General features: G+C 47.8%; 1 protein-coding gene across 1 annotated transcript in view; it reads right to left on the reverse strand.

Moving 5' to 3' along the window:
- The window catches only part of TNFRSF11A (TNF receptor superfamily member 11a), a 295198-nt gene extending 280268 nt beyond the window's left edge, over nt 1-14930 (reverse strand). The window contains exon 1 of the mRNA XM_086965397.1: nt 14290-14930. Coding sequence (XP_086821523.1) covers nt 14290-14379 — 90 coding nt within the window. The 5' untranslated portion in view covers nt 14380-14930. The remainder of the gene's footprint in view (nt 1-14289) is intronic.
- Nucleotides 14931-22897: the final 7967 nt, after the last annotated feature.

Here is a 22897-nt window from a genome sequence, read left to right on the forward strand (position 1 = left end):
TATTTTTACCCCACCCTGCCACGCCACCTAAACAGCTAAACAATGCAGCTATGGTTAATTTTAGTGAGATGCAGTTTCCGCCTGTACATTGTATCTTTTCTCCGTTTTGTAGTCTTTCTTCTATTGCAATGGCACGCACTATACTGACCAACATTCCATAATCTACAGCTGGGCTATGAGTGAACTAATGGCATCATCGCTAAGGGATAGATGTCACAGTTGTTTCTCTCATTCCAAGTACAGATAAAGAACTCCAAACAGATGGAACAAACTTTATCCAGAGGGTACACTTCACATTTTGGTGCATTGTGGGTTGAGTAGATGTTCCTGTATTAGTACACGAACGTATTACGGAAATTAGGTAGAAGGACCAATGAATGATGCAAGCCAGGAATGGGGTGTGTTGTGAGAGCTGGGTCGATTGTCTCAGAAGCGAGATGTTGAATGGAGCCTTCGGCTGCAGGTCAGAGTAGGTGTGCGTGATGGGAGTCTTGTGTATATCTCAGTATTAGAAAATCGGTACATGGAGCGGGCCGGAATAGAGCTACATTGAATGTGCTCCCCCTCCTGACTCAGGAGTGGGAGAAGCGGCGTTGGTTTGGCAACTTACTTGGTTACTTCGGGGCTCTGCCTTTTATAATTGGCCTGCTGTTCTTTACTTCGCACATCGTTTAACTGCTGGCGATTCGTGTGGTGTGTAAATGCTTAAGCTAATAATAACAAGGATACAAGAGGCAAATGAAACTGATGAAGAGAGAGGGGGAGAAGGGAGGGGAGAGTGGAGCAGAGGAGCATTCACAGTGATAGAAGACACAAATGAAACTGACGAAGAGGGAGAGGGAGGGAGGGAGTGCGAGCAGAGGAGCATTCACAGGATAGAAGACACAAATGAAACTGAGGAAGAGGGGGAGGGAAATGGACGGTGGAGTGCAAGCAGAGGAGCATGATTCACAGCTAGAAGACAGGAATGAAACTGACGAAGAGGGAGGGGGAGAAGGGAGGGGGTAGTGCGAGAAGAGGAGCATGATTCACAGCCATAGAAGACACAAATGAAGCTGACCAGGAGGGAGGGGGAAAAGGGAGGCGGTAGTGCAAGCAGTGGAGTCTCATTACAGCACTAAAAACACAGATGGCAGATGTGCACGTGCACAGGCTTGTGAACGTAAGCTGTAGGCCAGCAAAAGCCTCTGGTGGCACTTTTAAAAGACACTTACTAAATGTCTCGAAGAGACAGCGCTGTCTCAGGTAAGACCTAAAATGGGCCAAAAACCAAAGAGAAGGCACTCAAAAAACTGGAAAAAACATCAGAAAGCCGTGACAATGAGGGAAAAGCAAGAAGAAGGCCCTCACAAAGAAGGGTAAAATCAAGGAGGAGACAGGAGCAAAAGCGATGCAGCAGCAGGGGGAGAGCCGGGCCTGCATCTTTTACATTAACGTTGCAGTAGCTCCATTAACACGGCTCAAGGTGATGTAGATTTGTTTGGGATATTGTTGATAAGTTTACACTTTTTTAAAGACATCTTTTTTAAAACAAGTTCATTTTTTACCACTTGACGTTTTGTCTGGATCAAATATTTTTCTTCAGACTCTGAATGGAATCAGCTCCAAAATATTCCACTCCTGTAGAGTCAGTGAAAATCTTCATATGTTGAACACCCTCTTTGTATTTTTTACTGTTTTAACACTATTAATTCATAAAATCACTGTTTTAACTATTTTTTAAATTTTAACATCTTTATAACTGTTATGAAACTTGATCAACTCATTTGCATTCTGGTTATATTTTATAATGTATATTGATGTTTTTATTGCCCAAATCCAGTGATGTATGTATTATATTTTCTGCTTTTATGGTCTATAATGACCTAAATAAAGCTTGGAAATGAATGAAAATCTTCATATTATGAATAGGCCACATAGCACCAAGCTTCACCTCTACGGATGAACTGAGCTAGAGTATGTGCTGATTCTGCAGACGAGCATTTTGGGAAATTGAAAGTATTCATGCGTTTCCTTTTCAAAATCATAGTTCATAATTTGTGGGATTTAATTAAGTTAATTCTTAAGGTTTTGAGTATTCCTAAATATTTTGTGAGGGAAAGAGTAAGGAGAGGGAGGTGAGAGACATAGGGACAGTGGTTCAATGGCAGGAACTACGATGGAGGAGACACACTAACAAGAAAGTACGACATTGATAGTCTTTTGCTTCTAGGTCTTGTCTGTGGCATCCCTGTTTAGAAATTAACAATTCAACAAATTCAGGTTCACAATTACACCTGTGTATCTCAGTTAGTAGCAATTGTACGCTCTGCATATGTAGCTCCTCAATCAGGGCATTAATTTCATCCTTGTTTGCATAGTTCTGTCCAAAATTGCCATCCTCCACAGTGTACTAGGGAAGACGCAGTAAGAATATGATATACAACAACCGGGCCTGTTTTTAGACCAAGGCCTACCTTTAAAACTGTCTTTAAGACTTTAACCCAACCAATCTACTCACCACAAGACAACAGCATAAAGAGCATGCACCGGTACCTCATAACAATATTAAAATGTCATAACACCCCTCCAGAGGCAATATTGAGTACTCAAAACCTGAACTGCAAAACAGTACACACCAATACAAAATAACACCTTACCCTCACAGGCAACGTCTTTTATACCTTAAGTATCTACTTATATTCCAGTTACTTTCTGCTCCAAACAAGAATTCAACCACCCTTCCTGAATGTTAAAAAAGGTGTATTGTAATTCAACCTTCAGACTTGCACTGTTGAAAGGGCTGCACCGCACATTCTTCACCCAAGACATAAGAACTACATCACTAGAGGTGAGAACTCTTGCCCTAAGCGTGTTAAAGCTGCACTCACTTTATTCCCTTTGGTCTGAGGCAGCCAGAATGTGTTTAATTCATGGCTGTGTTTGCAGGTGGTGGGCACCTGAAATATTTGGGGGGAATGCGACAAATTTTTCATCATTAGACTTTAATCCAGAGCAAGAGAGAAAGGCTGAAAGGGAGAAAAGGAGGAAGAGAAAGCTGGAATACAGCGACACAGGGAGGAATCTAGGAGGAAAGAGAAAATTCAAGCGTCAAATAAAGAGACAAGACGTGTAGGAGTAGAAGAAAGAGGCATGAGGATTCAGAACTAGTCAGACTTTGTACCAGGCAATCCCAGTATTTGGCAGTGTTGGCGACTGGCTCCTAAGGAGAGACTTGAGTCCCTACACACATTTTTTACAATTCAAAAGAAAAAATGAGGTTATTATTCGAAGCAAATTACTTCTTGAACCCTAGACCTATCTAATGGAGATAATACCCGGGGTGTGGGTTTTTTCAAGGAAAACATCAGAAACACCACGCAATTTACTGATAAAAATAAAAACAATAAAGATATATATGTAACAAAACAAAGGACTCACACCCAACATTCCTCTCTAACACAATATCTCATATCTTAACTGACTCCCCAATGTCAAACACACTTTGTTATCCAATCTCCGTCTATGACCTCAACAATCCTTCACACACTTCCATCGTCCCTAATCGATGCAAAGCTTGATATACTACCTTCTTCCCTCACCCAAACAACCTCTCATATTCTACCTCTCTTGCTACCACTAGACATAGGTCTCACATCAATGCATGTATGTCTGGAACCCCCACCAAGCAGCAACCCTCAATTCTGCCTTGACCCCAGTTATGTTGAATGCCTAGCACACCATTGTCCTCATGCCTGATGACACCTCCTGGACCTGTCTATCAAAGCTCTGGGGTGAACTCTGTACCTTGACAAGAACCACTGTCATGGTGGTTCGTGTCATAACAGAAAATGTTTGGTGGACAAATGTAATTGTTTTTGACAGCCATCCGTCAAACTTTTACAAACTTCGTTTTTCGAACGCAATCTCCCAAAGTAGGAGTTTGATACTGAAAAACAAAGATGATGACCCCAACCCCTAGGAAGGTTTTTTCCAGGGGTGTGGGAGGTCAACATTTGCTTTTTCTGTCCTGCACACCATAACAGAAAAAAGGACATGCCAGCTTCCACCCTAAATAGGGCAGGCGGTGTAATGCCCTTCCTCCATAGGCCCTATTCTCGTGGGCTGTATTTGAAGCTTTCAATCAATCAATCAATCAATCAATCAAGGACATTTATAGAGCGCACTACCTACCCGTAGGGTCTCAAGGCGCTTAAGGGGGGGGGTGCCGTTACTGCTCGAACAGCCAGGTCTTGAGCTTCTTCCTGAAGGAGAGGTGGTCTTGGGTCAGGCGCTTTCTGTTGACACAGCCAATGTGGGCTCCTTGGGCGGAAGGCTGATGGTCCTTCTGATCCTAATAGGGTGGGTGGACTGTCAGTTTAGACAGGGTACTACAACTCACTTGACACGGAGTACCTGTAGACCAAACTTTAAATAATCTCCTAGGTCTGGTTGTTACTGTACCCTGATCTTTTTGTTTCCTTGCAAGAACATTTTTCAAGAACATTTTGGTGATTTGCCTTCTGGTAGCTGAATCCGATGAGGAGACGTTATGATCATTCAAGTGGCGTGCACTAAAATTATTGTATTTAGGATGCTCTGTAGAGCATCAGGCACTCTATTGCCTCTTTCTCTGGAGCAGCATCAGGGTGCCCACATATTACCACAGTTAGCACAATTTTCAGGCTTCTGTCTGACAGCCAAATGGCACAACTGCAACACAACTCGCATACTTGGGGCCCAATTCACAAAGGTAAAAGTAGACCAAAAGTCTAACTTAGACCAAAAGTATAACTTTACTACTTTTCACAAAGATAGGTTACTTCTAGTAACTCTACTACTAGTAAACTTACCAGTAATAAAGTTACTAATAGTAAAGTCACTACCAGTAAAATGACTAGCAGTAAAGTTACTAGTAGTAACTTACATTTGTGAATACCAAAAAGTAGTGAACTTAGATTTAAGTATAAGTTTTACTCCTTAAGTCTAAGTGTACTACTTTTTGGTATTCACAAAGGTAAGTTACTACTAGTAACTTTAATACTAGCAAAGGTACTACTAGCAAAGTAACTACTAGTAAAGTTACTAATAGTAAAATTAGTAGTAGTAAAGTTGCTGGTAGTAACTAACCTTTATGAATACCAAAAACGAATGAACTTAATCCTAAATTTACCTTTGAGAATCAGGCCCTTGGTGTGCACTGCTCATGCACCCTTGAAGTGAACAGTGTACCACAAGTGCTGATTTTACAGTTCCTGCTGATCCTGAAGCAACAAGTACTACAACCTTACTGGTCTCCCAACACCCGTTTTAGTGTTAGATCAACCAAAATACAAGAGCACTACTTCCGTGTAACAAAAGGCAGATCACAGAGGTACACAAGCCAGAGAATTAATGAGAAGGGCTGAACCAGAACCGAGACAGGGGGCCAGCTTGGCTCAAAGAACTAAAACATAAACGGGCCCAACAAAAAGTTCATCATGTTAATGCTTTCTCCTTTTTTCACATTCTCTCCTATCTCACAAAGTGCTTTGTCTTTTTTCTTTCTTCTCCTTCTTCCCATCACTTCCTATCTCTCTTTCTTCATTTTTTTGTCATTTTTCCCACTTTTCTCTCATTCTCTCCTCTGTTGTTCCTGGCTTCACTTTCTCTCTATTTTACCACCTTGCATACTTCCTCTTTCATTTCTCTCCCTATCTCTTTGTCTTCTACCCTATGTCACTTTCTTACTCACTCACTGCTTACACCCGACTATATTCCTCTTATTCCCTGAATTTCTGCTCTGTCTTGTTTTTCCTCTGCCACTTTTGCACTCACACCTTCTCTCCCAACTATAAACTTGGTTATCAATCCCCTTGTACCAAGTTCTTCCTGACTCCCTCCACTCCCTCTGTGCACTGCCAACTATTTCACCAGTCCCCACTTGGTGCAGCAGACCCAAAATTACTGATTTCCAAGGACACTCCCTGTTACTCAATTGATTCTCTGGGTTCAACCATGTGAATCTGCATCATTGGAAGTAACCAAATTCCCGGTATTGTGAACTCTAGGCAGTGCTTTAAGTTGGGGGGTCTGTGGGGGGCTGAGCCCCCCCAGTTTTTTTGGGAGGGCTTCGAAAGGGGGCTCTAGGGGGCTCTATTTTCAGGCCTCAAAGGTAGGGTGACCAGGCGTCCCGGTTTTTGTTTGGTGTTACTAGTGTGGGTAACATGTCTTGATAGTGAAATACTGCCAATTTCGTTTTTCACTATTGAAAGGCTATCTTGCCCATAGGATAACATAGGGAACGCTGTGTGACATGTTTACCTGCATATCTTCCCATAACGGCAAGATAGACATAGGGAATGTGGTATCACTGAACTCAGGCGCGCAACACCCACTGGACTCAAAGGGCCTCAGCCCCACTGTCGTGTGTGGCAGCCCGGGATGAGACGCTTCCCGGGCACACACAAAGCGGCACCCGAGCACTTCACAGGTCTTTAGACCATTTGCATATTAATGAGGCTTTGTTGTTGTTTCACCCCTTCTAAGAGCCCCAGCAGCTCCACTCTGACTATTGCTTAAAGATTCAGCCCCCCCCCCAAATTTTTTTTTAGCCCCCCCTCCCCCCACCCCGAAATTTGCCTCTAGTTACGCCTCTACCTGAACTCAGATTTTAATAACACATCCTTTAGTGAAGATGGTTTTTAAATTCTAAGTTTGGAAACAGCAAATGCTTTTTTAAAGTGTTTGGTATTTTATGGCTTATACTTAATAAATATACTTTTTTGCCTATTTTATTATCCTTTGCTGGATGTGACTTCATGATTTTCTTAAGCACACAATGCTAGTTATCTTGATTTAGACCACGCCCCTACTCGGATAGGCCACACCCCTTTAAGAAATGTGTCACGCCCCTTTTAGAGCACCCCCAGTTTTTTTCCCCACTTAAAGCCCTGACTCTAGGGGTGCAGAGTTAACTCCCTTGCACCAGAGAACCACTAGGAAACTTCTACACAACTCATACGGAGCTACCTTCGAGTCTACTGGAAAGGTATCCCTAAAGGGGAAACTGCTTTGGCCGAGTCTAAGTGGCCGCTGCACTGTCCCTGGGAATACTGGGTGCAAGAACGATAGGCCCAATTTCACCAGACAGAAAAGCACTCAATGTTAACGCATACAGGCCCAGGACAAGGGGTTCAGGAATTAACACAGTCCAGGTCCCACCTTCCCTACACAAACACGACAGGGAGAAAGTTGCTGTGTTAACAGTCAGAGCTGCCGACTTCGGAAATGAGGAACCAGGTTTAAGTCTCTGCTTCAGTTTAACCTCCTGAGATATTAGGCAAATCACGTAATCTTCCCGTGCCTAAAAAACATGAATGTGATCTTGTGTAATGTAACTGGTGTTCATGTAAAGCCAATACCGTTGAGCCAAGTTTGCACAGTATAAAAACTGCCATAAAAATTAAATGCTCTCAGCAACCAATTCATTGCATGTCTTGCCAAAGGATAACTTCCCAAACTACTGACCTGTGCCCTTCATTGGCTTTTTATTCCCTGCTGCCACCTGCTCAGAGCAGGTGTTAAATATAGCAAGGCGTCAAGAATCTGGGATAATCATATGAGAAAGGGCCCAGCAAACTCTGGTTGCAATGATTTTTCTCCATTCTTAGAACTCAAACTCATACTTGGCAGAGTTCAGGGATGTGATTACCAGCCATAGTTGGTGTCTCCCTCACTGGTAATTTCAGCACTCCTATAGCATGCACCTCAAAATCTGGTCTACTTTTATTGGCTAGTAATGACAGTTTCCAGCAGGGCCTGCATTAGTAAAATTTGACAGTTCCTGGAGCTATCAGTACGTATAACTTTAATAGGACAGTGCCTCACTGCTAAATATTTTATTTGGAGATGACTTGCACTTCTAAGAACACTGCTATACTTTTAAGGATAGAAACAGTACTTACCAGCAGGGGTTCCGTAATTTTAATGGGACAGTACCAGAACGTTAACTTCGGACCTTTAAAATGTATTGGAAGAGTACCAACTCTTCTCAAAAAGCTGCATTGCCTTTATGAGACATCAAAAGGGCATATCCAAAGGACTGCTATACTTTTAAAGAGGCAATAGCACCACTTCTCAGCATGGCTGCTAGAATTTGAATGGGACAGCATTAGAACTTCACACCAAGGTTGCTTATTGATTGGAGGACTGCTAACACTCCTCTCCCTACAGTGACTACCAATACCAGCCTGCTGATGCCTCATGTTTGCTGTCAGACTTCAAGAATCAACATAGATGCCACTGGGCACTACGTTAATGGAAGGGAGACCCATGAGATAGGTGACAGACACACAAACAAGAACAAAGGATCCATGCCACCTGACCATCCCAAGGGCCTGAGAGCGACAGACGAAGCTGGGGACATTGTAAGGCATATGCAGTGTCAGTACACAGGGATATAGATATTTTGAGTGATATTCACAGGTCAGCTCTGCACCCAAACTTTCGTTATAAGTGTCTATTTCTGTATTTCATCCTCCAAATAATGTACAGCAGGGGCTGGATTACACAGAATGCAGTCATGCAATTCTGTACTGCGGCAATTTTGCATCCACTGACCAGTGCAAAAATCAAGATCTGCACCCACTGACTGGTAGATCCTTTTTGCATTTGTCAATCGGTGCAAATTTAGTTTTCAACTGGTTGGTTGGTGCAAATGGGTTTGGGAAATCTGAAAGGGCGCCAATGGGATATAACCAAGGTCATTAGAATTATGACCCAGGGGAGGACCAAATTATGCTGCAGGCATCACTAAATTATTTGGCAAGAACAACCCAAATTATGTGGCATCGTGCAGCACATTTTGTGATAGTATTACTTAATTATTTAGCAATTTTTGTACATGTTAACACTGACCAGGCAAAGCATTTACCTCAGTAGTACCAGGTTAACATTCAAATACAGCAATAAGCAACTGAAATGTGACCAGTAAACTTTGCAAATGGTATTCCACTTGTTGTGAAGTCAGCATACCAGTAGTTGGGTGTGGGCGGAGCCAGGGGGTCAGAGGAAGAGGAGGAGCGGACGTAGGAAGTGGGCAGTTAGAGTAGGGACACCGAGTAAGCAGGCTGTACTAAATAAAGCTCTTGAATCTAAAATCAAGGTGTTTGTGATTATTGGTAGCTGGACGCTACAGCTGGCGACGAAGGTGGGATCTGGCACATCTGCCACCCACAGAACCCTGAAGGAGTGCCCTGTCCCGAGCAGCGTGAGAAAAGGAAGAAACGCTGCCGTGGGAAGCGAGGCTGCCGCCTAGATTGAGAGGCCAGCAGCACATGCCCTGCTCCACAGTTAGGCCACTGTGTAGAGCACAGAAGGAGCGGAAAACAAGAAGCGCTGGAGCACTGAGAAGAGGTGCGTCCGATCGCGCCAAAAACGCGACTCACCCCCAATGCGTGCAAGTTGGCACGCGCTGAACGAGCAGAGGTCGGGAGCTCACCCCGACTCTGCCTACCGCAATAATCCACGAAGGAGTGCCCCCTGATGCTGCCTGGTGCCCTCGGGAAAGCCCTGCTGATCAGCGCTATCGAGCGCCAGAAAGACAGAGTTGGAGCGATACACGACATCGGGACCTCACCCCCGATGCGTGGGACTCAGCAAGTTATCGCCAATTGAGTGCGGGACCCAGAGAGACAAAGTGGGAGCCCATCCCCACCTTACCTGAAACTCCGCGGCGGGGAAAGCTGTGTGGAGCGCTGAGCTAGCGTGAAGCTCCGTGCCTGGCCGGTGTTCGCGCGCTGGCGGTGATCACGCCAGATGCGTGAGGAAGCGGAGATGTGGTAGCGACGTCGGGAGCTCACCCCGGTCCTACCCGCTGAGAAGACATCCTGATCCTGGAAACGAGGGCCCGACCTCCTGCGTGGACCTTGCCCGACCGGTGAGTGTCTGAAGTTACCGGTGGTTGAATGCCCGGTGCAGGAGCCAAATCTCGTGGGAAACGAGATTTCAAGCGCGGCGGCCATCTTAGAGTCAGGCAGCTGGAAGGACATCCCTGTGAAATTTAGCGGCGGCCATCTTTAAGTCAGGCGAACAGTGGGAATAAGCATTGACAAAGGACAAACATTGGCAAAGACCAAACAACCATTGGCAAAGGCAACAGACATCCAAACAAGCACTGGCGACTACAAGAAACAAGCATTGGCAAAACAAACAAGCACTGGCGACTACAAGAAACAAGCATTGGCAAAATAAACAAACACTGGCGACTGCAAGAGACAAACTTTGGCAAAATAAATAAGCACTGGCGACTACAAGAAACAAGCATTGGTACATGCCAGTAAACAAGCATTGCTACATGCAAATCAACGAGCATTGGTGCATGCAAAGGCAAGTGAAGCAAGCATTAGTGACTAACAATACAAACATTGACCCATGCAAACAAACATTGGCAAATGCAAGTGAAGAATAAACAGACATTGGCACCTGTCAGAGGAAGCAAGCATTGGTGACGGCAACAGTACAAACATTGACGCATGCAAACAAGCGTTGGTGCATGCAAGTGGATATTAATAAAGTGCCGAAAAGACGACAAACCAGCCCATGCAAATGCAAGAAGCAATCTAAGAAGACGAGCATTGGTAAAGGAAAGTCACCAAGCATTGGTGCCTGTAAGGGCAAGCATTGGCCCAGAGCGAACAAACATTGATACATGCAAACAAACAAGCACTGACACGTGCAAATCAACAAACGGAAGCAGCGTTGACAGTGACCAAACTAACACGAGGGAAGACAAGTAAACAAGCACTGGTGCAGGCAAACAACCACGTGTTGGTGCGTACAACTCAACAAGCCTTGGTATGTGCCACTAAACAAATGCTGGTAAATGCAAAAGCAGTAAGCGAGGACAACGACACGTGGACAACATTGCACGAATCTTGGCAACCAACCAGAGTAAACACATGCTAACGCGAGAGTGTATCAATCAACAAGCACGAGCAACCACAAGAGTGACTCAACGAACAAGCAGCGACAAAACTAAGGTCAGCACGGGTGGAAACACGAACAGTGGGATACGCAAGTGACTGTGCAGTGGCGAACGTCAGGAAGTAACGCGCGTCCGTCAAATAGAGGAGGCCACAAACAAATATAAACCACGACAAAGCATAAGTGATTACTCCTGAATCAGCAACAAGCACGAGCCAATGCGCATGTGGGGCAGCCAATGACCACACACAACAAGCAAGGGAAATCCAAGGCAACATGGACAGCACAAGGTCCCGCGTCTACGACCGGTCAGGACTTCCTTCTCTCAGGGCGGGAGGAGACGTAAATCAATGCTTCACTCCACATCTTGAAGTATCGCCCCCAGTGGCACAGAGTGACGATTGGATTGAGGACCTCAAACGGCACTGGTGGCTGGAAGCATTGGATGATTTCTTGAAAGCCAACGGTGAGCAAAGGGAAAGAAAATGTCTACTGTTACTCCTCCGTCTGGTGGGTCCCGGGGGCCGATGCCCAATTAGAACATTTTCCAAGGAAGAAGCAGACACTTATGACAAACTCCAAGAGGAACTCCATGCCCATCTCAATGCACAGGCAGAGGTAGATCACAATCGCATGGTCTTCAACACGGCACGGCAGGAACCAGGCGAACCATTGCCGCATTTCATCATTCGGTTGCAAAGTCTGGTTCAAGGCTGTCATTTCAACACGTTTACGAATGAGGATGCCGTTCGGCTCAGAATAATCGAAGGCTGTGAAAACCCCGAAACAAGCCGCAAGATACTTAGAGGACATTGGTCGCTAAATGAAATTATCAAGAAAGCTGAAATTGGGATGCACGTCCATACAAGAGGCAAATGGAGGGATGTGCATCTGAGTACAAAACTTCGAAATACCTGGGAAGTGAGAACCCAGAATTCCAACAACCACAAAAAGAGAGAGAGAGAAGGCAGGCCAGAGAAAAGACAAAAAAGACAGCGGAGGAGGCACAGTAACATGGAATGCTCAGAGTCAGACTACTCAGCGTCTGGCCACTCGGAGAGAACCAAAGAATACTCGGAGTCACCCCAGAATCATCCGTCCTCCAGGAGTCCCTCAAGAAGTCAGTCACCGCACAACACACGTCACTCTGACAAAGAGGGAGCGTCCAGTGGGACAGACTGCACTCCTGGGCAAAACGACAGTCTGCACAACCAGTGGGGGAGAGAGACAAACAATAGGAGGAGCGGCAGTGATCAAGACAGGAAATCGACGTTGGAACATCAATCACCAAGGGGCAAAGATAAGCCCGAGGAAACAGCTAGCAGAAGGATGCACCCCCCACCGATCAGAGACACTAGATCACCAAACAAATGGAGAGGAAAAGACCCACACAGTCATGGGCCTCAAAGCATCCCTGGGCCCCGCGACAACGTAGAAACAGAGCGTGGATGGATAACATCAGACGAGGAGAACGAAGAGACAACCGCCTGGGATCAAGCGCAGGGAACAAGCGCGGAATCTTCAAACAGTCTCCCAAATGAGACAACCGTGAAAATGTTACGACACCGACACACGAAGAAGCCTTGCAAAGGCAATTCCGAGACGGAAAGCAGCTTGTCACGGACTACCCGGTTCCGAAGACCACCGGGTAAGACATTCCCAAAGGAGCACCCCTCTGATTCAGAGAGCATGTCGGTCCGATCCTTTGAATCAGGAGAATCGTGGTCCCGACAACGACCACACGCAACATTTTTAAAGAAACATCATCATCGGGAAGTGAGTGAGGACCCCTCTGACTTAGATAACATCTCGGTCCGATCTGTTGAGTCGACAGAATCGTGGTCCCGACAACGGCCATGGCGCCAAGCACCTGAACACATCAGCGAGCCAAGGGACACTTTTCCCGTTCAGAACAACGCGTCTAGCCCCAATGACAATGCACACTCGATTACTCCACCAGACAACCTGCCACATCGAGCACAAGTGCCTTACGACGCAAAGACTAAACCGTCCCCCCGGGTAGGGGCAGAAAGGCTGACTCGAAGGTCCTGGTCCTGGTCCCACAAAGGGGAAACAGACATCGTGGCCAGTAGCACTCAAATAAGGATGGACCAACCAGTTGATCCGCAAAGGAAGTCGGGCCCGCCTGGAGAGCCAAGTCATCATCAGACAAGAACGAAACACACAACTATCCAGCCGGTTCCAAAGTTTGTTTGGATCAGGTGCGAGCAGGAGTGGGAGAAGCAACCCGAGGCAACCACTCGATCTCCGAGTCATGCCAAGATGGCCTCCCCAAGTCATACTCCACCGGCTGGCATCCCAGACTCGAAACAGGAAGACAGTGTTGATCTCGACCTGACAAGGCAAAATGAAGCGACAACACATACAGATACTAGGAAGGGAACTAAAGTAACCTCCCCGTGGAAAAGAGGCCGAGCGTCAAGTGAGCGAGAGTCACAATGGGGGACAGACTGCCGATATCAAACTGAGCTCACCGGAGGCACCCCAGACATTGAAGGCCCCATCCCTCCAGACATCCACAACAGAGCTTGTCTAGTCAAAGACGAACCATTGGCGAATACTTATCACGACATACGTCCATCCCAGAGACTGATAGTGGAGATGGACTGAGAAGTCAGTTTATTTTATTTGTTTTGTTACAAAGGGGGGAGATGTTGTGAAGTCAGCATACCAGTAGTTGGGTGTGGGCGGAGCCAGGGGGTCAGAGGAAGAGGAGGAGCGGACGTAGGAAGTGGGCAGTTAGAGTAGGGACACCGAGTAAGCAGGCTGTACTAAATAAAGCTCTTGAATCTAAAATCAAGGTGTTTGTGATTATTGGTAGCTGGACGCTACACCACTGAGTGGCAAAACATGTAGTACATGTTGGACCGTCTGAGCCAGAAACACATGCTTTTGTTAACCCCGGCAGATTATGCAGCAGATGAAGGTGTATAAGGGAACTGCAGTAAATCCATAACACACACACACATCCCGGGCCTTCTTGTAATCTAAGTAGCAAAGAACGTGGACTCGTTTTTATAAAAGCACCATTTAAAGCCAATTTAAGTCTGAACAGACACAAGTCACATGCGCAAATGAAATGGAAATATTTATTGGGTGACTGGGCATGTTTACTTTTGCCCAAAATGAGCCAGCGCTCTTGTACCGCCCGAGGGCTGTCCCCTGTTGCCAAGGTCCCTGAAAGAGGCTTCATTTGAAGCATCACGGTGCTGGGAAAAGAGCCAGAACGTGTGCAGCCTGCGGAGGTTCACACACAGCGTCTGTGCTTGACTGACCCCGAAAAACAAGCGAGGGAGACAAAAGATGAGACGAGGCACTTCTTACCTGTTGTCTGGTGAGGACAATGCACGCGACAAGCCAGCCTTGAAGAATCCAACGGGATAAATGCTGGAAAGAAGTGGCCATTTTCAACATCCGATATTGTAGCTCAGGGGGTTAAAGTACCTACCCCTGAGATCCGAGCGTGATCTTCAAGCTAATGGCAGCCTAAACGCATCCTTTCATCCTACTGAGTCCCGACAAGCAGAGAGTCAATTTCCCTTGCATGCTAATATGTTATACACACATATATGGGTGCTAAGAATAGAGCATTGGGAGAAACGACATTACTTATAATTGTTGGTTTGCCCCATCTGTAGTTCCCAGGAGCTGTCATAGAAATCCAGAAAAGGTGCATGCGCGTGCATTGGCCGGGAAAAGTCTCTGTCCCATCACAACTGAAGAAAAACACAAAAAGAATATAATGCACGGTCTGGTACACCAGTAGGAAAAAAGCATGTCCTCTGGAGGCTAAAAGCGTACTTCCCTCTCCGCGCTGCTGCAGACGTGTGTTCCTGTTGCTTATCCTTCCCCGGACACAGCAGTCACTTTTTCTCTTCCCTTTTCTTTTTCTTCGACCGCCCACTCTGGTTCAACCCTCTTCCCTTTTTGCGTGCACGCGGAGGTGGTGGTGAGGCTGGAGATGCGGCGAGGGCTTCCGGTGAAGGGCATGGGTCCCCGGCGCGCCACGCGGCTCTCTGCTCCGTGCGCTCGCGCTGCAGGTGCTCGCGCTGCACTGCCCTGCTCGCGGCTGCCGCGTGGGAGGCGGTGCGGGAAGCGCCTGGGTCAGGGCGGGCAGGGGTGTCACTCGTCTGCTGTGGTTCAGCCTTCTCTTTCTGCTAGATGGGAGGGGGACGGATTTACATACTTCCCAACCGCCGTTCCTGCGTCGACAGTCATTTATTTAATTTATTGTGAAGTAGTTTAAACAGAGCTGGAAAAAGAAGCCCGAGTTTTCTTGTGGGAAAAATCCCGGTCATGGGCGTGTGGTGGTAGGCAAGAGGACGGAACCAGACAGGGGCTGCAGACTCTTGGAACCTAGCTATGACGGTAAGAGCCGCTCATGCAGGGCACAGATAATAAAGGGACAACCACACTGGAGCATGGTCTGTGCCGTCAGTCAGGAGCACTGACATCATGCTTTATTATAATCCCTGGTCCAAGTCCGGCCCAGGGAGTTGATTGCAACAAAGTAATGTTGAGGCCAGGTGGCTCACTCCATCCCATCTTAGTCAATCAACAAACTAAAATAAAAACCCAACTTAACAAACTAGCATAACAAACAGGGCAAAGTCCAAGATCTTCACGATGCAGCTCACAGTTCGTTTCAGTTTAACACAGTGTCTTTCAATCATGTGCTGGGCTGTGGGTTGGTTCGGAGCCGGTACCTTTAGCCTCCTCTTGGAGTGGGCATCTCCTCCAGTCCACATCCCGCTTCTTCGGCGGCCCCCAGGGGAGGAGTCTCTAGTTCTTCACCAGGCTTCCCGACAAGCGATGACTCAGGATCCTCAGTTGCTTCCCTACGTTGCTGACTCCTGCTTCCCATCGGTCCTCCAACCTCTTCCTCTTCAGGGGCAGTGACGGGTATGGTGGCTTTCTTGAACCAGGATGCGTTCCGAACTAGCTGGTGGGTGCCTCTCCTCACAGTGACCATAGATCCTTTTACTTGTACCACCTCCCACAGCTCTCGCTCAAATGGTGTCCGAAATTTAGACCCTGGGTGTCTATCTTTTGACAACCATGTAATCTCCGCTGCAGATTTCAGATGGCTTGGCCCTCCTTCGCTGACTGACCTTATCATTGTTGTGTTGTCTCGTTGCCTTAGTGCACACCGGGTCCAACACTGCCAGCAACCATTTTTCACTTGTGGGGATCACGTCCCTCACAGTCCGTGGCATGAGAAGGTCACTAGGTGAGCACCGGGTGGGGCAGTGCGGGGTCTGGCGATAGGCCCTTAAGAACCAATGTAGACACCCTTCCAAGTCTTCGGCCTGGTCCACTCCAATTCGTAATGCTTTGTTGAGAGTTCTCATGAACCTTTCCACATCCCTGTTGCCTTGAGGCCATTGGGGTGTTATTTGGCGGTGTCGGATGTTGGGCAGGCTCAGATATTCACGGAACTTCTGTCCCTGGAATGGTGGGCCATTGTCAATGCGTATTTCTGCCGGCATTCAGAGGAGTGCAAATGTTTTTTCCAGTACGGGTTTGATGCTTTCAAACACTGTCTAGGCCACCACCGGGAATTTGGAGTGACTGTCCACCATGACCAACTGTCAAAATCCATGCTTACATGGGCCCAGGGTGTGTTGCTGTGTGCTTCGGTGATTACCAGTGGTGTGCGGGATTCCTTCCCTGTTATCAGACATGCATAGAACCCTCTGACCTTTTCTTCCACCCTGGGGTCCACACCCAGGAAACATACCTTGGCTCCCAACCGAGCTTTGGTCTTCTCGACCCCTTGATGTCCTTGGTGGGCCAGATCCACAGTTCTCCTCCATAACTTAGTGGGTATCACCGTTCACATGCCCCTTAGGATCACCCCCTCACAGCCTTCTCTCAGCTCCTCACGACATCTCCACAGTCCTAGACAGTATTCTCACTCTTCTTCTGTCAGACCACTGGACCCTTGAAGGAACAGCTTCCACTGATGGTTGTGTAGCGTCTGCTTGACTGCTTGTAGGCACACGTCTTCTATGGTTGCTCCCTGGATTACCTCCACTGACAGTGCTCGGGGGCAAGCGTCCTCCACAATTTGCTTCACAAATGACTCTGTGCCTTCGTCAACCTCTCCCCGGGTCCCGGGACCGATAGCCAAAGGATGCCTTGACAAGTAGTCTGTCGGTTTGTTGACACCTGGACGATATACAACTTCAAATTTGTAATGTTGGATTTGTACCGCCCATCGTTCTATCCGGGGCGGTCCATTTCGTGCCATGCCCGCAAACAAAGGTACCAATGATTTGGGATCTGTGACCACGGCGAAGGTGTGGTTACACACCTAAATATCAAAATGCTGGCAGGCCCAACAAATCGCCAACGCTTCTCGCTCAATTTGAGCGTATCTGGTCTTCACCACAGTTAGCGTCTGACTGGTATAAGCACTGGGCATCCATTCCTCTCTTTGATCCCTCTGAAGGAGTACAACCCCAGTCCCACCGGACTGGCATCCACAACGAGCTCTGTCGCTTGTCCTGGCTTGAAATAAGCCACTGTTGCCCTTTGCAGCAGCGCTCTCTTGATCTCATTGAATGCTGCCCTGGCCTCCTCGCCGGACCATTGCCATAGAACGTCTTTCTTCGTAAGGTTTCTGAGGGGCTCAGAGAGCGTGGCTAGGTGAGGTATAAATCTGCTGCAGTAATTTGCTTTCCCCAAAACTCCAGACTTCTGATTGGGTCTGAGGTATGGCTGCAGCTCTGATGGCTTCCACTTTGGCCGGATCCACTTGCAATCCCTTCGCAGAGAATCTGCCCCCGAAGAATTCAACTTCATTGGCATAGAACTCACATTTGGCTTTATGTAAGGTCAATCCTTGCTTCACCAACCTCCTCAGTGTCGCTCTGAGCCGAATGTGGTGCTCTTCCAGGGAGTTGGAGAAGATTAGAATGTTATCACTGACATTTAGCACCCCCACCAGTCCTGACAGGGCCTCCCTCACCGCATCTTGAAACACCTCCGCTGCTAAGGAGACCCCAAAACTGAGACGTTTGAACCGTCGGATCCCCACATGCGTCGAAAAGGTAGCTATATATCGACTTTTCTCCGCCAGCACCAGCTGATGATATCCAGAATTCAGGTCCACCTTTAAGAACCACTGGGTCCCTTAATATCAGCCACAATCTCATCAATAGTAGGCGTGATGTGGCGCTCCCTCTGGATTGCCTTATTCAGCAGGCTCATGTCCACTTAGAGGCGGATCGCCCCCGGTTGCCTGGGCTTTGGTGCGATATCCAACGGCGACACGTAAGGAGTGGGCCCTGAAACCTTCTCTATCACTCCGTCCCTTTCCAGGCACTCCAATTCAGCCTCCACCAGCGGACAAAGATGGATTCCACTCTGCAAAGCCGTAAAGCCATGGGCATGACGGTGTCGTCAATGTGGAATTGTACTTATACTCCTTTCAGACATCCCAACCCATGAAATAGCTCAGGGAACTCCGCCAGGATCACCTCTGCTTGCGACTGATGAATATGCCATACAAACACCACAAGCCCAAAGTCTTTCGCCGAATTACAGCCCAGTATTGACCCCGCTCGGTCACAGGTTACATGAAATTGGGTGCATGTTGAACGGTTCCCTTGTTTGACCTCCACCTCTATCAGCCCCTAAAGGGGGATGGGCAAATCACTGCCGTTGGTGAAAATGTTGGCCTTCGTTGGTAGCAGTAACGGCTTGGGCACGACCGCCTCGTACTGAGCCGCTTCAATAATGTTCACAGAAGCACTGGTATCAATAAGTGCCTTTACACTGTTGTCCCTAATCCAAATCTGACACACAGGCGGCGGTCATCTGTTTATGTTAATGCCTCGTATGTTTGACACTACGAACACTTCGTCGTCTTCCTCGTCCTCTGTGATTTGCATCTTCTGGCACCGACTGTCCATGTCCTCAACCTCCTGCATGCCTTCACACTCTGCTTTTGTCTCGGCCCTCGGTTGCGGCCAGCCCCTGTGCGGGCTGCACTCATGCACATCTTAGCAAAATGTCCAAATGTGTTGCATCGCAGGCTCTGTTTTCCTTGTGCGGGACATCCTCTCTGGGAATGGTTTACTAACCACATTTCCGGCAGCCTTGTTTGCCTTGGCGATCTCTAGCGCCCTCCGTGCTGCCACCTCCTCGACTGTTATGGCATCCACACGCTCCTTCTTGATGGGGTTCGGGTAAAGCGGTTGTGGATTGGCAGGTCGACGTTGTGAGAAGTTGGCCTGATATGTAGTGCTCACTATTCTAGTGATCACTGTGTATCATTCCAAACGACCCTTATTGATGATTGGTTGTAAGTCAACCTTTTAGACCAGCTATCCTAGTAGCATGGACAAGAGCAGTCTTTAGGCTAAACTCTAGAGGGCGTGTTAAGCCAGCTGTTATACCATCACATATACCCCTTGAACACCAAGTGAAAGGACACCACACAAGTTGTTATGAAAATAAAAGGATATTTAATATAACACAACAGCCCTGGACTCTTTATGAGGACAGGGCGCTAAGCACAATACAAAGCTCTTAAAGAAATTCTGAAAGTCGCACAATTTACACAAATGCCCGAGGGGCACGAAAAACCATATACTCTAGAAGTGGAATGCGAAATTACTAGCAGGTAAGTACTACTCTCGTAGGCTTTAGGATCGCTAGGACTGGACTACTGTCCTTCAGATTACGAGCAGGAGGCCTAGGGAGATCGGGTGCAGAGTGTGTACTCTCACGCGGGATGCGGGACAAAGTCTATGGATGCTAGATTTCGTAAAGTTAGTGTTATCGGACGAATCCGACTAGGTAGAGCTGAAACGAAAAAGGATCTGGACACTTAGATAGTTAAGCTATGCTGGAGCACCGAAATGCCCAGGTTACCTAGCCCAGGGGGCTGCGGCTGCATAGGGCTGAAAATACGTCGGGAATCCTCGTTGCAGTCTATGGAGCCTGAAAGCAGAAGTTGCTGGCAGGTGACCAGTGATGAAGTTCGATGTGATCCAAGCCTGGATCGGTGATGAAGGATACCTGTAAGCAGAGGGGACCAAGTTCTGAATCACTAGCCAGTGATTAGATGGGCACCAGGATGGCACCGGACAAAGTCACCTCAACCAGGTGAGTGGGCGACGCTGAGCTCTGCAGTCTCTCGGACCAGGAGGCGTTGTCGGCGACCAGGATGGAGGTGCGAGCTGTCAAACGAAGGTATCTGCTGTCGACGTCGCTGGAACCAGGATTGGGGCAACAACTCTTGGCAAATGCAAGCCCACGCGGTGGACTCAAAATGGCGTCTGGAGTGGACCAGGAGGGTCCGGGGTGCTCCTCTGTTGGAGGGGAGCAAGGGCCAGTCTGGAGCAACCAGACCAGCGATGGAAGTGTCGTCGTTCGTCGTCAAGAGGGGTACAAGCCAGCAGGCAAGTGGCCGGACAACGCGGTGAGCAGCAAAGAGCAGAAGGGCCCCACGCAGATCTTGTGGATGCTGGGGAGCTGGACTTCGGTGCTGGAGCTGCTCAGGGTTAGGGCTTCTGAAACCCCAAAGCACTCACTCGAGGATCCCTCGGCGGTCGTGCTGGATAAGCGTCGTGCAGTTCTGAAGATGGCCGTTCCCTCGAGGTCTTGTCACACCCACGGATCTCAGCTGGGCTGATGATGTAGGTAGAGGTCAGAGGTGCCAGGGAAGCCGGGTCTCGTTGTGCTGGTCGGTCGGATTCCGGAGGAAGGACGTGCAGCAAACCGCAGTGTTCTTAGTTGGTGCCCGCAGATGCAGGGTGACTACTCCTTAGTCACAAGGGAGAAATCTTGAGAAGAAGTCTTGAGTTCCTTTCGTAGAAAGTAGTTTCAGGATTCAAAGATGATCTAATTTGGAAGGGTCCCCGCTCCCACCTTTATACTAAAGAAAGGGGCTGGTACGGGACTAGGTCCTGCCCATGGGTGGGACCAGGAAGGGGGGTGGTTACACCCCTCTCCCATGCCGGACTTTCCCCAGCTCAGGGGCTGGTGTGCCCCTGGAACTGGTTCAAACTGGCAGATGCACAGTGAGCACCGGGGTGCCACTTGCAGTCACCTTCCTATTCAGCCCTGCCTACCTAGGATACACAAAACCCTGTCTGGGATGGTGCTAGCACCGCCCCTGACAGGAAACCCTTTGTCTAAGCTCCCCTCGCTGGAAGGACTCCCAGCTGCAGGGGGTCAGGCTTGTGTCTGTGGTGGCAGCATCCATTTTGTGATGCTGAGGCTCGAGTTAACTTTAACCGGGGTTCACAGTTACATACATGTCGTGTCCCTCTAGAAAGGTGGAATGCTAACCCGGTCGCCAGAATTGGCGAGGGGTTAGTATTCCAATTCGTATGACACCTTACTCGACATGTTTTCATAAAGCGATACCAAAGATAGCAAATAACTGCGAGGATTATAATGCACTTAAGAGTATGTGGTACGCGTTATCATAGAACAGCTATTGGGACTTGGTTCCGCAAGCTGCAGACGGGCTCAGCTCATGCCAGAGCACAATCTCACATAATTCCAAGCACTCTGCCTTCAGGATTGTTAAGGCCTGCCATAGGAGTGATTGATAGGAATACATGTGTCCATTTTAGAGTTAGATATAGGTATACTATATCTACAGCAAAGGGTGATTACACCACTTTGCCCCAGCTGTCGTGCAGCCAGTTGTGTAAGATTTAGATGGCCAGCCAGGGGTGGCATAATACATGCTGCAGCCCCTGGTAGGCCCTGGGTACACCTATGCCCTGAGTTACAGGGTCTGATAAGGTGGCCCAGTACCAATTGGTAAATGCACCTAAGGTACATGTGTCAATTTAGTGAGAGAACAGCAAGGCTGTGGGTCTGATTAGCAGGCCCACAGCCAGAGAAGTTGTAAACCAGTGAAGCAAAAAGCAAAAATCTGGAGTGATCATAGGATTGCAGACCCTACTCTCCTACATGACCCCCCCCCAAACTTTGGGACAATAAACTAACCTTGACCAGGTGAGTCTTCTTGCTCTAAGTGGAAATACCTGGAGAGCCCATCTGCATTGCCATGATCAGTGCCAGGTCTATGCTCCACTGTAAAATCCATCCCCAGTAGGGAAATGGACCACCTAAGCAGTTTGGGGTTTTCACCCTTCATCTGATTTAGCCACAAGAGGGGCTTATGGTCGGTCTGAATCTTGAAATGAGTGCCAAACAAGTATGGCCTCAGTTTCTTCAGGGCCCAAACCACAGCAAAGGCCTCCCTCTCAATAGCTGACCAATTCTTCTCTCTGGGGGCCAGCCTTCTGCTAATAAAAGCAATGGGCTGGTCATGACCATCAAAATGCAGCTGAGATAGAACAGCTCCCACACCCAACTGAGAAGCATCTGTTTGGACAATGAATGGTTTGGAGTAGTCTGGACTCTTTAGGATAGGTGCTGTGCACATGGCCTGCTTTAGGTCATCGAATGCTTTTTGACAGCCTGCTGTCCACTGAACTTTCTTTGGCATCTTTTTACTTGTCAGGTCATTAAGTGGAGTCACAATTGATCCATAATTTCTGACAAATTTCCTGTAATAACCAGTCAGGCCCAAGAAAGCTCGAACCTGAGTCTGGGTGGTTGGAGGAGCCCAGTCCTTGATGGACTTTATCTTGCTCTCCAGTGGCTGAACCTGGCCTCCACCTACAAGGTGGCCCAGGTATACAACCTGTGTCTGCCCTATCTGGCACTTTGTGGCCTTGATAGTGAGACCTGCTGCTTGCAGTGCCTCTAACACTTTCCTCAGGTGGACCAGGTGATCCTCCCAGGTGGAACTAAAGACAGCTATATCATCAAGATATGCTGCACAGAAGTCATCCAGCCCAGTGAGAACTTGATTCACCAGCCTTTGGAAGGTGGCAGGTGCATTTTTCAAACCAAAGGGCATTACCACAAACTGATAATGCCCACCAGGGGAAGA

The sequence above is a fragment of the Lissotriton vulgaris genome, chromosome 4_1 (assembly GCF_964263255.1).
Source record: "Lissotriton vulgaris chromosome 4_1, aLisVul1.2, whole genome shotgun sequence".
Taxonomy (NCBI): Eukaryota; Metazoa; Chordata; class Amphibia; order Caudata; family Salamandridae; genus Lissotriton; species Lissotriton vulgaris.